Here is a 16,432-nt window from a genome sequence, read left to right on the forward strand (position 1 = left end):
CGAGGCTATATATAGAGGAATCCATGGCATTTCATGTATCTTCTTGGTTTTGGACTCTTTCCGACGTCTTTCCTGTTTTGCTTATGCACAAATAAATCAAATAAATAGGCCACCGTCACGTCTTAGTCGGTTGATCATGGGTAATTGTTTTTGGAGTTTAGATAATTTTTAAGTAAAACTATCAAGATTTAAATTGAAAATATTATAATTATGTTCACTTTAAGATTGTCTTAAATAAGTTTTGTGAGATGTATCTTCTGACTCGATCTATAAAAAATACAAAAAATATTAATTTTCACTTCATATATGGACCAGATCGATTGTATTACGGATATAGATCCGTGAGTTTGTCTAATATAAAACCCACTCAATTATGGTATTATAGTTTGTAATTATTGTGTGAATACTGCGTGAATTTTATAATAAAAATATTGATGCAACTATATAAAATATATCGATTATTTGTATAAATTTTTTGTTTATTTTCAAAAAGTGATGAAATGTGGTAGTTGTGGATAAATTATAAATTTAATTTTCGTAGTAATTTTTATTATACGGAAAAAAATTACTTTTTAAGGTTGATTGGTATTTTTATAATTGATAAATTGTAATTTTAGTAATGCTAAATCAACATCTTTTGTGTTTTAATTTTGTAATTTATTTCATCCAATAACTTTGATTGCGTTTTGATCAATGTATTTCAAATCTATAGATTTCAAATATATTCAAATGTTTTTTTTTTTTTTTGTAGTTTTAGATAAACTAAATTATAAACTTCAAATGTATTTTTCACATTATATTCTTCCATGTTGTTTATATAGTGTTTCATTTTAATTATGATGGATTTCAAGTTCACTAAATAATGTAAGCAGTTTAGATCAATTTTACTTTGTGTATATAATGTGTAAATAAATAAGTTATGGATTTATGATTTCATATAGATGTTTAATTGTTAATAATAAAAACATAATCGAAATCCATGAAATTCAAATATATTTACCCAGATACGACCTTATATATATATTCAATTTATTGGATGAAAATCAAACATTGACATGTTACAACACTAAAACTCAAAACAAACCAACATACATGACTAAAATTGCAATATCATATATCTTCTAAAGTTTGATGATTTTCGTCTTTTTTCATCGGAAATGTTGACGTAGAAACACATCAATAACACATCAGTGTCATGTCGAGAAAAAACCTAAAATTATCACGATTTCCATTTGGAATTCGATTCACGATTCCAAAAGAAACATGGTCGGTTTTATCGTCACCACTTGGCCCTTCTTGCTACATTGCTTGTGTTTTACATGTGTTCGCTTCTCTTATGATACTATTCATATGCATGTTTTTATCATTTCATAATTTTAACTACAAATTATTTTTCATGTTTACATAGTTTATAATCTATTAATTTCCACAAATTTTACCAATTATTTTTGGATATTATTAATTTATTGTTATTATTATTTGTTATATATTTATAAATTATGGCTAAATACTATATACTACGCTTTAGTTATTAAATACCATATTTAATTTAATTTAATTTAAATTCGAGTCGGGCAATATATAATGGATTATTGACTAATAAAAAATTAATTAAAAATCTAGAAAAATAAATAGTGAAGATATATATACTATCTTTACTATTATACAAAGAATTTAATTATCAAATAGAGACAAAGAAAACACCGTCTTATTTTTTATAAATTGTCTTTACACCAACATTTTTTCCCAAAATTATCATTGCAACTTATTTTTAATAATATCCCTATCAAATTGTGCTTTATCATCTCAGTAATTTTATAATTATGATATGACTTTTAATTTAATTTAAATTAAATTATTTAGGAAAAATATTATAGAGGTACATATACATATACATATACATACACATATATATATATATATGAAACAAAATATTAAGAAAATTTTAAAGCTCAATTTGGCTCGAAATATTTATGTTAAAATTTAAAAAATTATGGTTTGAATTCGGTTTGAGCTAGCGTTTGAGTTCGAAGTTCTACTCGAAACATTCAAAATGTTCGCGAACTATCGAACAACATAATTTGATCTCTAGTTCGGATAAAAAAAAAAGTTTAAACATATTCAAATTCAATAATTTCAAATACGTAAGAATCAAATATTTCTCAAGTCGGCAAGCACGATCATTTACCACCCTGATTTTGAACATATTTTTTTTAAAATAATATCGAAGTTCATTTTATATTTTGTGTTATACAAATCTAAAATAAAGAGAAATTGTATTTCAATCATATCATACATAAAATGGTTGAAATAAGGGCTATAACGAGGGATAAACATTGCACCAAGGATCCATACTATGGCTTTTGAGAAGCCAAGTAGCCAACAACAAAACCGAAAGAGAAGACTAAAAAATGGCGAGCAAAATGTAAGATGTGTGTAGTGCTTACGCGAGATCGATGTAATATTGATATAATGCCGACATGATGTTTCTTGTGAAAAAATGACGAAAATTAATGATGCAGGATATATAAATATCCAAAATCCTGTATCTTTTTATCTTTGTGAGTGAAATTGTTTTTTGGTCCGGTATCTTTTTATCTTTGTGATTTGGTCTTCTATATGTCGAATTTCATTTTTAGTTTTTTTGTGGCAATTTTATTCATTTTTCCGACGTGACGTTAATGTGATACCAATGTAGTGCTGATGTGGCGCTGCGTGCATAATGTCACATCAGCATTCCCGATGAAAAATGATTAAAATTACAAAAAATCGAAGATACAAGATTGAAACTGAAATTTGATAATATATAGAAACAAAATCGCAAATAACAAAATTAGAGGAGAAAAAAAAATAATTTCCCAATCTTAAATTTGAATTTTAGTTGATGTAGTCGGTACGCAATAACACGTACAGCCTAAGAAAGCTAGATAAAAAATAGGGATGCAAACGAATCGAACCGGTTCGCTAAATTTTCGAGCCTGCTCGATAAATATTTATTCGGTTTTGAATTTATCAAACTCGAGCAGAACTCTAATATGTTAGAATTATTTTCGAGCCGAACTCAAGTCAAAATTATTTTGTTCGATAGTTTAAGCGTCGCTCATGAACCTTAATATTTAATTAACATAATTTAATTATATATTAAATATATATATATATGCTTTCGAACCTCCATTGTCGAACCTTACTATCCGAACAATAGTTCAAATAGCTCGCGAATATGCTCGAATATTTCGAACCAAACTCGAACTTCTTTTTTAGCTGAACTCGAGCAAAAAAATTTAAAACTTTCGAGCTTCGAATCGAGCTCGAACTTGAATATCTTAATTCGATCCGAATTCGAACATTAAAATTTTAATAATATTCGAATTGATTCGGTTCATTTATAGTCCTATTTGACGAATAACATTTCAAAGGATAATCATGAACTTCCTCAAGAAAATCATTATAGTCCTATTTGACGAATAACATTTCAAAGGATAATCATGAACTTTCTCAAGAAAATCATTTTTCTAAAAAAAATTAATTTTTTTTTAGGAAGATTAAACTTATACATTTCGAAATGCAATCCCGAAATTAATCTTGATTAGATTTGCGTCATTTTTAAACCTTTTCGCTTTTACTTGCAGATCGAAATGATTATGAAATCACATTAGGTCGACTGATACTTGTTTAATTTGCACGAGTTAGGTTATTCTCTTTACTAGATCATCCACTTATTATTTTAATATTATATCGTAATTTTCTATTTATTTAATTTAATTATTAAAAAGGATGAATGGTTCATGAATTTTATAGGCTGGACCTAATATTGTAAATAAAATATGTGTTAGCGGCATTATTATAGCAACCAAAAAGTGGTATCTGAGCTGTTATACAATTTAAAAATCAAGTATAAGTTTAAATTGTTCTCCTACTGGGAATAATTAAATTATGGCTATCCAACAATTACATTGATTTTCAATTTATGAGAATCGACCCTAACTGATACAATTTATACGGATCAAGTACTTTTCTTTTTACAAAAAATTATAGTTACTAATAACAATGCATGTGACTTCAATCTTTCAAAACATCATTGTAATCTAAATAATATGTTTCGATCGTTCTCTCGATAATTAGAGTAATTATTGATTACAATAGTAAAGTTGAATGAAAGTACACATTTTTGTCTATCACTTTCTACATAGCACATGCATGCACTCTCAAAACTGAACTGGGTTCTAGACTTTGTTCTTGCTTTTGCCTTAGTGGGGAAGTGGGAACACATTGATTTTTTCCTTCCGACTCCAACTTTTCCAATAAGTAATAGATATTTTTCAAATAGTTAAACATTTTAATTCTTTATTAATTATTTCTTCAAAATAATTTTACAATATTTCCTTCGAGTTAGGTCGATTTATGAAATTTGAAGTATTAAATTTTTTTAAAAATAAAATACAGCAATTCCTTGCCCAAGCGATATTTTTATATAAATAATTGAAATAATAAATTATATGATGAACAATAATTGAACCATTAGATATAAATAAATCTATAAATTAATTGTATTTTGTGATCTCTAAATATACATGTCTAAGATTGTCACTGTTGGAAAATAATAATATTTTCATAGTACAATAAATTGATTTTTTTTAATAGATTTTTAGTTCGTTTTCTTGGTCGAAGTGGTGACATAACACTGAATGTTGCTGATATCAGTCGTCATATCAGTATTACTCTGAAAAAATATAGAAAGTGAAAAGTAACTAAATTTTGTGCTAAGATCAATTTTAGAACAATCAAATTGCTGATCAAATCCAATTTAGTTCAATTTGACAAACTAACAATATTTTTTTGTATGATGTAAGCATAAAATTTTAATAGTCTTCAAATTAAAATATTTTTATCATGTTTTTTTTTAATAAAAAAACAAATTTCATAAATTCATTTAAAAATTGGTTGTAACCCTAGTTAGGAGCTCAACAAATGTCAAGAGGAATTAGGTGAGGTCAAAATACATTTTCCTTTACTTTATTTTAGAAGAGGGTGAGTTATGGAGTTGTTATACCTACATTTAAGTTGCTAAGCTTTATGGATGAACTGCTTGAGGTTGTGTTATATATATGTATGTATATACATACATATATATGTGTGTGTACGCAGGCGAACGAGATACTAATTTAAAATAACTTGTGAAAACATTGAGTGAGAAAGAATTTGGGCATGGATCGCGAGATTTGTTTAAGTAAATGAAATATCTGATTTTATCATTTTCAAAAAGAAAAATCTAGTATTATAGAATTTTTCATAATTTTTTTTTATCAAATGAGGATATTTTTCCATTACATTTGAAAATGTAAAAGTCAATCCTTCCCTTAGATCTTAATAATATAATGTATGTAAGCTTAACCAACCGAATTAAAATAATAATAGTGGATCCAAACGAGGGAAAAAAAAACTTTATATAATTTTATAGAATTAAATTTTCTTATGTATTGTCGAGTGCAACGGGTCTACCCTCAATTACTTATTTAACTAGTAATTTCAAACGGCTTTGAAAAATTTAGGTCGACCACTCATTTTGGCTCATCCAATTGGAACTCAAAGGAAGATTGTCAAAGGAAACATTGTCTTTTCACATATTAAATTAAGATTATAAATGGGCAGTTTTGCTGTATTGTTAAGGATATAATCGAGTCGAGTTGAACTCTTGAATGTTTGAGCTTGAGTCGTGTATAATCGAGTTCGTCGAGCTTTATTTAATGAATATATTCATGGTTCACGAGCTTATTCAAGCTTTTATCGAGTCTAAACGAGTTTAATAAATATGAATAATACATTTACATATTCATTAAATTCATTAAAAAGTAAATTCTATATTTAGAGAAAAATATGACATTTTTTTTTAAATTTGTAAATTTATTAGAATAAATAAATTTAATAGAATTTTCAATATATTTAATAAGTATTGTGAAAAATCAATAAATCAAATATCGAAACTATTATTTTTTCATCTAAAATATGACTCATGAACTTACCAACGAACATGTTCACGAGCTAACGAGCTGAATATTGAAAGCTTGATATTGGTTTATTTATATTAACGTGCCTAATTAAACAAGCTAAAAGATTTTTTATCAAATCGAATTTCGAATAGCTCACAAACATTTTGGTTCATTTACATCCTTATGTACCGTATATACTGATGCTCATTTATATGAGCATCAATGAGGTGACATGTTTCTATTAGATTAACAATTTCAAGAATGTGGCACGTTATTGATGCTCCCATATGTAAGAACTGAAAGTCTGCAACATAGCAAAAATTGAATAAATGGATAATGATAATTTATTATTCACAATCAACATAATTACATTACAATAAAACCTTCAATACTTTTTCTCACTAGCCATAAGCCAAAAAAAAGGTCTCGAATCCGAGATCACGTCTCGGACTTGAGATTGATAAAATCATAGAATTGAACATAGTTTCACCCCAAAAACTATTTCAAATGAGAATTGTCCAGTCCATATATACAACTCCCAAAGCTTAATCCAACCACTATAAGTAATCGGTTACTCAATATTTTCAGTTTTTCAAAATACTCAGGTCACAAAATCATCCCTAAACTTGCGGAATTTGATGTGATACAATTATCAACCTTATTGAAACATTAAAAGTTAGTGGAATTGATCAAATTATCCAGGAGGCCAATTTCCCCACCAAGTGGGTGGATACCCGGAGTTTATTTCATTCCATTCCGCCAAATTTTACCCTTTTTTCTCTACAATTTGATCAAATAGACGCAGCGGAAGACGATTAAATCAAATAATAAATTACACATGACAGTATATCAAAACTATAGATATATATACATATAATATTGCATAGAATTGGGAAACTAGGTACAAAAAAAACCCATTATTTATTGCATAGTTTGCAAATTCAAAATTTGGACTGTGTCCCCATTATAAACTTGGAGTTTGATCAATCATTATTATTGTCAACTCTTTGAATTATATTCTTGGAATTTGACAAGACATATTATGGTAATGATTGATTCTTGAAAGCACTTACTAACTTAGATCCCTTTTACACATGTTTTCTTCCTGCCAAGAATTTCTTGGATAGCTAAAACAATAGCAACCCACTATCATTATCACCCGATGGAGAATACATTTTTATCATATATGGTGGTGGTTATTGTTGTTTTTTTTTTTCGATTTTGGTATTTTAAATTATCAAATTTCAGTTTTAGTTATGTATTTTTTGATTTTTGGTAATTTTAGTTTTTTTTTATTTAGAGTGCTAATGTGACACTACATACATCAATGTCACATGATCATGATCACATTTGTGACACATCAGAATCATGTTGGAAAAATAAGATAACATACTAAAACCTGAAATTTGATAATATATATGTCAAAATCGAAAAGAGACAAAATATGTGAGACCAAAAATGCAAATTACACACACATATAGCATTTGTATGATAAGTTATTGTTCCATATTTAAATAAGGTAATTTTTCGTTATTTTTTAAAGTTGTGGAATATAACTATATTAGGTTTGATCAAACTATAATATAGAATAATTTAAAAAACTATAATATAAAATAGATTAAAAAATAGTAAAGATGAGCATGAGATAAAGATATAATAGAGATCATATCTTATGAAAGCGCATTTGAACGGCATTTAGAAAATACTAATACAAACATATTATTAAACATGAAAAAATTTGCCAAAATAGTTTTCTAAGATATATATTTTAGGTTTTGATCATCCAAGTCGTCAAAATTGCGTCTTTCCGTCATAATCAGTTTTTTTTTAGCTTTTAGTTCTATTTCACCGAAGTTTTAAATCGATTGGAATAATTAAAACACGATTTTTACTTATTAAAGACCAAAATCTCTAAATCGACATTCTTAAATCATCATTTGGTTATTTTCCCTATTAAATACCAAAATGACAAAGTCACATACATTTAATTATAGGTTGTTGCTACCCCTAGGTCATAATAATATCCTTAATTTTTTTTCCTCAAAAAATATTTCTCAATTTTAGGTTTATTTTCTTTATTTATTATTATTATTATTATTATTATTATTATTAGTATATATAATTATGGAAACATATTAAAATATGAGCATGCGCCTAGTCGCACTTTCCTGTGTGCCAACACTTAGAGAATTCAAATGCATTTGGAATACCATTCTTACCTTCACAATTTCCTTGTACAACTTTCCAATGTTATCTTACGATAAGAAATTTGAAATAATCATCAATCTAAAGACAACCTGAAACAACCCCGGAGCAGAAGGGCTGGTCGTGCCCAAGAAAGAGCGCCCAAACCTCGAGGAGATATCATCTGAGCAGGCGGCGGAGCTAACACTTTGGACTGCTGGTTCCTCGAAACGGCTACCCCGTATGAGTAAACATTTTTAGAAACCATACCCAGATAGTAGCTCCACTACATAAATTTAACCGGGGAACATGTTGGCCCTTCTTTCAATAATTATTTATCACAAGTCTTGTATATATGTACCTGTATCCTCGTTAGAAACCACCAGATTTATATGCATAAGCATGCTTACATAATTTTGACATAGCAAGTAACATCCCCAGTTGAAAGTTCTTAAAACTGGCAGAATGCTCAAAAAACCAGTTGTGCAATCTTGATGCCTGCACATGCAATACCTTTGTATTCGGAAGTATGGCATCAAATCTGGGAAGAAGGTTTTTTTCCCCGCTTTAACCTGACTCCTGAGAATGCCAAAAGGTGTCCAGAGTGAGCAAACCAGAGGACGCAGAACGGTTCTGGTCCTCCCATGACTGGAGGATTGGAACCTCTATGTGATCATTTAATTGGCTTTGCATCTGTCCAAAATTTAGGCTGGCGGACAGCAACGTATATTTTCCTCGAAATTTCAGCCCAGCTAAAACATTAAGCAATCAGAATCATAGGCAGCATATTATTAAACATACATTGTCAACAAAATCATATATAACTGGCACTACTTATGAAGGATGAAATTACACGATTAAACAACTGATAAATGAGTTAATGGTCAAGTATGATTTTAACAAATATCTAACCCTGGAGAATTTCTTCAAAACGGATCTCACTAATAGAAGCAACCAAAATAATTAAAAAAGAAGAAAAAAGAACAAAGAAATTGGCAAACTCAGAGTACAAATTTTGTGAAAAGAACTAAGGAGTTTTATGCTAAGGATTCACAATCTGAAATCGAAACGTGATTGAGCATAATCTACAAGTGATTTTATTCATTCACTTTCTACTCGAAATTATTTATTTGATCATGTTATTAATTATTTTTAGAGGCTGGAGTTTAAAAAAATATAACCTACATTGAATTCTATGTTGAAATTGGATTGCATTTAACTTAATTTAGTTTAATCTTCTGTTCGTCGTTTAAGTTAATCTGCGATTTACATGTCATCGAATGGACACCTTTAATATACTGTTAGTGGATGAACTCAGATCTAGTAGTGGTAAACATCATATATCAAGCCTAATCAGATCTTTTCACAACTGAATAAATATTTGATGCACAGATCATGCTAGAAGTATTTATTTGGTTCGTGGATATTCATTTTCAAATAATTAGTTACACTACAAATAGTAGTTATTCAATTAGATGAAAATACACGAGTCCAATCGAATATCAAATGGATTTGTTATATTTAACGAACTCCTAAATTAAAAAAATAAGAATTTAGGACTAGAATTCTGGGTGTACGATCAATCAATTTCTTATTAGTTAATTAATTAAAATAAATTTTAATTTTATTTCTTCATTTCATTAAATAGTAAAATCCAACCCAAGGTGACAATTATTTTCTTATTTGCTTTTGTTTAAGTTTCTACAATTTCAAATTTAGAGTGTGGTGCATATTAGTTTATTAACAGTTTTAGTTTAGCTGGACATTCTTTTAGTTTTATGTTTACCTGATAGAAACTTCAAACAAAGGACAATGTTGGTTGAACATTCTTTTGGATTGTCCGAATATTACAGAAACGTAGAATTTGAGATAGTAGTTCTTTATCCGAGAACTGCTATATGAAAAGTTAATTCAAACTTATTAAATTTTGATCGTTGATGGTCAGCCAATGTCTTAAATCTCATGGCAGAGAGTTTCCGTATCCAAATCAACACTATCCAGTTCATGTTAATAATTCCTTTAAGATAAGTTTCAGACAGACATGCATTCTACTAAGAGGCGTGTGCATTGTGGCCTATTGAAGAATAGTTTATGACATACTGAATATGTTTTTGCAGAATGAGCGGTGTTTAAAGATAGGAGACTTTAACATATGCAATCAATTGAAGAGAAACACACATTAGCATGAAGCATTAGAAAACAGAAGATCCATCACAGTGAAAAATGAGGATGTTAAAACACTCTTAATACATGGTCCTGAAATAATTACTTTGTAAACTTTCAAATATTGCAAATTAAATTAGGCTTATAGGAGAATGTACTCACCAGCCAAAGGTTTAATGGAGATGGCAATATCTTCCCATGGTTAATGGCTTCTCTAGTTCCTACCACCAACTTCCTCGCAGAGGAATAAATAAATCCTTAAAAATAATTGAAGTTCTTGACCAACTCTGGCTATAGTTAGGAAGATTCCTCAGCGCCCAGGTTTATGGAGTTCTGTCAATAAAATATAAAACTAGTGAGTAAAGAATACAGAGAAGCAGGTGATATATCAACTTCACTAAACAAGAAAAAGAAAAAACTTAAGCAAGTTAATAAGATGGTTACGTGGTGCCTAAAGTCTCCTTCGCGCATATCATATTATTCTCCAAAATCTGAGCAACCTTGATCATTCCTTGTGCACGATAGGCTTGAATCATAGTTTTAAAGGTTATATAATCTGGTTTACATCCAGTACCTTTCATTGCCATGAATAATTCATTCATCTTTTCGACATCACCCGCACTGCCATAAGCACTAATAATACAGTTGAAAAATGGAGTATCTAACTCCACATCAGAATTCTCCACTTGTCTTAAAATTGAATCAACTTTTCCCCAAAGCCCTGCTTTACTATATGCCCATGTAAGAGAGCTGTAAGTAATTGAGTTAGGCTTCAGTCCTTGATGTTTCATTTCCAAGAAAATTTCATCCATCTTCTCAATGTTCCCAGCCTTTCCAAATGTCTCAATTAATATGTTAAAGGTCACAATTGTTGGAGAATATAATCTCTTCTTCATAAACTCCATAACAGATCCCATTTTTTCGTACAAGCTACATTTCCCGTATGACTTGATCAGAATGTTGTAAGTCATAACGTCAGGCTTTATTCCCATTAGCTGAAACTCATCAAACCAGCCCTCCATTTCTTTAATCCTTCCACAACCGCCATAAGCCGCTATGACAGAGTTGAAAGTGATTACATCAGGATGACTTTTTTCACTCTGAATCATGTCTGTCAAGGAGGTCTCCATCAAATCAAGTCTTTTAGCTTTGCCATATCCATCAATCAGAATATTGTAAGTTACAGTACTACACTCAATTCTCGAAAGCAACATCTCTTCGAGGATTATCCCTACCATATCGAATCGACGGAGTTTCATACAGGCTTTCACAAGGATAGAGTAAGTAAAAGCATCGGGTTTGCAATCATGGACAGACTTCATATCATTAAATACACGAAATGCCTCATCAAAGAGGCCATTGAGTGCATAGGCACCGACAAAAGCGGTATAAACATCGATGGTAGGCCGGAGGCCATCAGCCAGCATTGTCTCAAAAAGAATAGTTGTCTGACCAATCTGCTTGCACTTGCCGAGCATTACTAACAACTTTGCATATGTCTGACATCTGGGCTCGTACCAATTTTGCCTACGTAGAAGATCAAATATCTACAGGCAAGAGAAACAAATTTTCATTCAAAAAAATGGCAAAGTCACAGCTACCTCATTTTGCACGTATAAAATGCAAAAAGCTTGGGTCTGGAACGGTTTAGTTGTCTTAATTGAATTAGGGAGCAAGCAGAGCAGGCAACACAGTTGATCCCACTTCGAGTAAAAAATATTCGAAATGTCACATATAATTTCTCCAGAACAATAGATAGCACAATCAAAATGCTTTCAGTTTATCCCCACTCAAGAACTTGCAAATCATCATCCATTTGATTAACTTTGAAACAGCTACTTACAACAATCTTAACACAAAAAAAATCAGAAACACAATATTTGCACTAAAATTGCAAGAAAATCGAAAATCAACTTCTGACCCTAGCATCCATCAACACTCCAGTCACAAAAGATATCATAAAAAGAACTTCCAGAATATTTTATAGGCCCGCAAAACATGAACAACACAGATTCAAATCCACGCGCCACCAAACAAGAATGCGAATAAGATCACAAACAAAGACAAGCAATCAATAGAAAACAAGGTCCTAAAAGGAAGAACCTTTAGAGCAGACTCCCATCGGTTCCGTTTAACAGCATCATTTAGAGCTTCCAAGATGGCCTTAGGCCAGAGATTGCTGTATTTGGAAGAATTTGCCTTCTTTTCAATTGCTTTAATGGCGGCCTCGGTTGTCAAGATTCTTGAGAGGTCTTTCTTGGAGAATTTGCGGAACTGGAGGCCCCGTGACTCCATGCTGCTGTCATAATCTGGATTATTCCTGGATGACGATTTCGTAGCGAAGCACGAAACTCGGATGGCAACTGGGTTTAGCAGATGGAGCTCCATTGCCACCGTCCTCTGTAAGTCTGGATGTGAGGTTCTAAATGGACAGCACATCCGAGCTGCTTGATTTGATTTGATTTTATTTTTTTATTTTTTTTACGTAACAAAATGTTAAAGTAATATCGAAAATTATTGGTATGTGTTAGAGTATGTATATTGTGAGATGATCTCACGAATTTTTATATGTGAGACGGATCAATCATATCGATATTCATAATAAAAAGTAATACTTTTAGCATACAAAGTAATAATTTTTCATAGATAACTCAAATAAAAGATCTGTCTCACAAAATACGACTCGTGAGACCGTCTCACATAAATTTTTACCTATATGTTATATCACGTCGGACCAAATTAACAACAATTAAAAATTAATATATTAAAATCAAACTTTGAAATTTAATAAACAAAAAATTCAAAATTGGACAATTAAGTAGAAAAAAATATTTCTAACAAAAAAATTGCCTGATCCAAGAAAAGAATAAATCAAGGTGATGCTAAATTAGTAGACTGTACGACATTTTTTGTAACATTTGGTTTTGTACCAATAATCGATTGTTATATGTATCAAATTTCAATTGATTTTTTTAATTATATCATAATTCAAATCAATAAAAACTGTACCCATATAAAAAAAACGTTATGAAAAATATTAACCACGATTACATCTCAACTCTTCATCAAACTCAACAGTGAACACCTTAACTAGCCAACAAATAATTATTAAACAATTCAACATGCAGTCCAATAATTTATTTATCAATAAAAGATCAATCATATATACCAATTTCTAAAATCCATAATTTATCAATATCTTTTTTTTTTTGAAATGATAATTTATTAATATCTTAAACACTGTTAAAAGTAAAAATTTACGGTAAAAAGTAAAAATCTCAAACTCACAAAATATATTAAACTACACACATTTATAAAATTTTCTCCACTCAGTTGTGTTTTTCTTCATAAATTGAGAGACTTATTTATAGAATTTCTTTGGAAATAATCCAAAAATAAATACATCATTACATACATCATCACACACTAATTTTCAATATTTTCAACACTCAATATCTTATTTTCAACACTTCTTTTTGTGATTATGATCATGATAAAATGATTGTCTTCATTACGTGTTTTTATAATGTCTCGTTAAAAACCTTACTAGGAAAAACTCATTGTGATAAAAACCATAGTAAGGGAAAAAGATTGCAGTAACGTAAACTCTCCCTCATGTTAACACAAACGATTCTTCACAAATTTCGTAGATTGTGTATCCCAATATTATATATATGATTTCTGAATATTGTCAGTAGGAACTGCCTTTTGAAGAGATATGATGAGTTTTCACTTGACTGAATGTGACGAATATCAATCTTTATTCTTCTCAAGCTCTTGAGTGAATGCGAAGAACTTAGGGGGATGTTTAGTTATGTCGCTTTTTATGTATCATTTTTTCATTTGAGTAACAAATGCAGCATTATCTTCATATAGTGTCACATGCTTCTTGTCGAATGATAATCCGCATGAGATTTGGATATGTTTGGTCATTGATTTTAGCCATACACATTCACGGCTTGCTTCATGTAGTCCAATAATATCGGCGTGATTTGATGAAGTTTTTACGAGTGTTTGTTTCTGTGAGCGCCAAGAAACTGCAGTGCTTCTACGAGTAAATACATACACGGTTTGAGAACGTGACTTGTGTGGATCAAATAAATACACTGCATCATCATAATCAATTATGCTTCGATTGGTATTTTTTGAATACAAAAGTCTCAATCTGTCGTTCCTCGTAGATAACGGAATATATGTTTAATTATGTTCCAGTTTCTCTTTGTTGGATATGAGCTAAATCTTGTCATTAAATTTAAAGCAAAAGATATATCAGGTCTTGTACAATTTTCAAGATGTATAAGGGTATCAATAGCACTTAGATATGTTATTTCTGGACCAAGAATAAATTCATCATCTTCACATCACCGGAATGAATCCTTTTCTATGTTTAATGATTTAACAATCATTGGAGTACTTAAAAGATTTGATTTATCCATAATAAAGCATTTAAGGACATTTTCTATATAATTTGACTAGTGAACAAATATTTCACATTCTTTTTGTTTAATTTGCAAACCCAGACAATAATTTGTTTTTTCAAGGTCCTTCATTTCAAATTCTTCCTTCAAGTACAACAAAACTTCTTGAATTTCCCTGTCCGTTCCAATGATGTTTAAATCAAAACATATACAACAATAATTACGCATCCGGATGTTGTTTTCTTAATGAAAACGCAAGGGAATATTGAATTGTTTACATATCCCTTTGCATTAAGTGTTCACTTAGCCGATTATACCATATTCGACCGGATTGCTTTATCCCATATAATGATCTTTGTAATTTCAAATTCTTTTGTTTAATTTGCAAAACTCCAGATCCAATAATTTGTTTTTTCAAGTTCCCTATTTCAAATCTTCCTTCAAGTACAACCAAACTTCTTGACTTTCCTGGTCCGTTCCATGATGTTTAAATCAAAACATATACAACATCATTTACGCCTCCGGATGTTGTTTTATTAATGAAAACGCAAGGGAATATTGAATTGTTTTACATATCCCTTTGCATTCAAGTGTTCACTTAGCCGATTATACCATATTCGACCGGATTGCTTTATCCCATATAATGATCTTTGTAATTTCACAAAATAACATTATTTGAGTTTTGAACTTTGTTAACAAAGTTCAAAACCCAAATTATGTTATTTTGTGAAATTGCAAAGATCGTTATATGGGAGAAATCAATCCGGTCGAATCGTTTGTGTTAACATGAGGGAGAGTTTACGTTACTGCAATCTTTTTCCCTTACTATGGTTTATAACAGAAGAATACGTTCTTCATAATCAATTCCAAACCTTTGAAAAAACATTGTGCAACAAGTCGAGATTTATATCTTACTATTTATTTTTCTCATTTCGCCTTCGAATAAAAATCCATTTGTAGGGTTTTTTCACCTTCAGGTGTAAGGACTATAGGTCCAAAAACTGTTACGTTTATTTAGCAAATCCAATTCAACTTAGATGACGTCTTTCCATTTTATCCAGTCATGTCGATTTTTACATTCACCAAAAGATTTTGGTTCATGATCTACATCGTCATTTATGATGTCAAATGTCATATTGTAAGAAAATATCTTATCAATTTCTTTTATATCTTTTCAGTTTCATATTTTTCCAGTATTAATATAATTGATAGAGATTTCACAATTCTCATCAGTTTGTGATTTTAACAGAACATTTTCATCATCAAGTATTTCTGCTGGAATATCATTCTCTATTTTGTGATCATCGTGTTTATCTATGCTTTTTATTTTTCGATGATTTTTATCCTTGGAATCGATTGGCCTTTCACGCTTCAAGCGTTTAATGACATCATGAGTATTTTCAATTTGTTTCTTTGGAATTTCAATTCGAGCAAGGGCATATATGATTTAGTTACCCCTTTTGTGTCTGCAAATGCATCTGATATTTGATTTGATATTCTTTGCAAGTACACAATTTGTTGTACATCATTTTCACATTGTTTAGTTCTTGGATCCATATTTAACAATGATGATGTATACCATGTAATTTTATTTTTGATATATTTCTTTTCTCCCCTTAACATTGGGAAGATTTCATCATTAAAATGAAAATCAGCAAAACGTGCTGTAAACACGTTGTC

General features: G+C 29.9%; 1 protein-coding gene across 2 annotated transcripts; it reads right to left on the minus strand.

Annotated features, from left to right (window-relative positions):
• Window positions 1–8,462: 8,462 nt before the first annotated feature.
• Window positions 8,463–12,803, minus strand: LOC142518360 (pentatricopeptide repeat-containing protein At3g53170). Of its 2 annotated transcripts, none has more exons than XM_075621120.1 (4): window positions 12,438–12,803; window positions 10,786–11,881; window positions 10,497–10,667; window positions 8,463–8,923 (listed from the first exon to the last, which is right to left on the minus strand). In XM_075621120.1, the coding sequence occupies exons 1-3, from the start codon at window positions 12,771–12,773 to the stop codon at window positions 10,645–10,647; spliced, it is 1,455 nt and encodes a 484-aa protein (XP_075477235.1). In that variant the 5' UTR covers window positions 12,774–12,803; the 3' UTR covers window positions 8,463–8,923; window positions 10,497–10,644. The 2 variants fall into 2 exon arrangements, with proteins under 2 accessions (XP_075477235.1, XP_075477236.1); XM_075621121.1 differs by having other exon boundaries at window positions 10,779–11,881.
• Between the last annotated feature and the right edge of the window lie 3,629 nt (window positions 12,804–16,432).

This window comes from Primulina tabacum, chromosome 11 (genome assembly GCF_025594145.1).
Source record: "Primulina tabacum isolate GXHZ01 chromosome 11, ASM2559414v2, whole genome shotgun sequence".
Taxonomy (NCBI): domain Eukaryota; kingdom Viridiplantae; phylum Streptophyta; class Magnoliopsida; order Lamiales; family Gesneriaceae; genus Primulina; species Primulina tabacum.

Coding starts and splice junctions, on each gene's coding strand:
- LOC142518360 (XM_075621120.1), bottom strand. CDS start 12,773: ATGTGCTGTCCATTTAGAACCTCACATCCAGACTTACAGAGGACGGTG. Junction 11,882..12,437: donor GATGGGAGTCTGCTCTAAAG/GTTCTTCCTTTT, acceptor TCTTGCCTGTAG/ATATTTGATCTTCTACGTAG. Junction 10,668..10,785: donor ATGCGCGAAGGAGACTTTAG/GCACCACGTAAC, acceptor TTTTATTGACAG/AACTCCATAAACCTGGGCGC.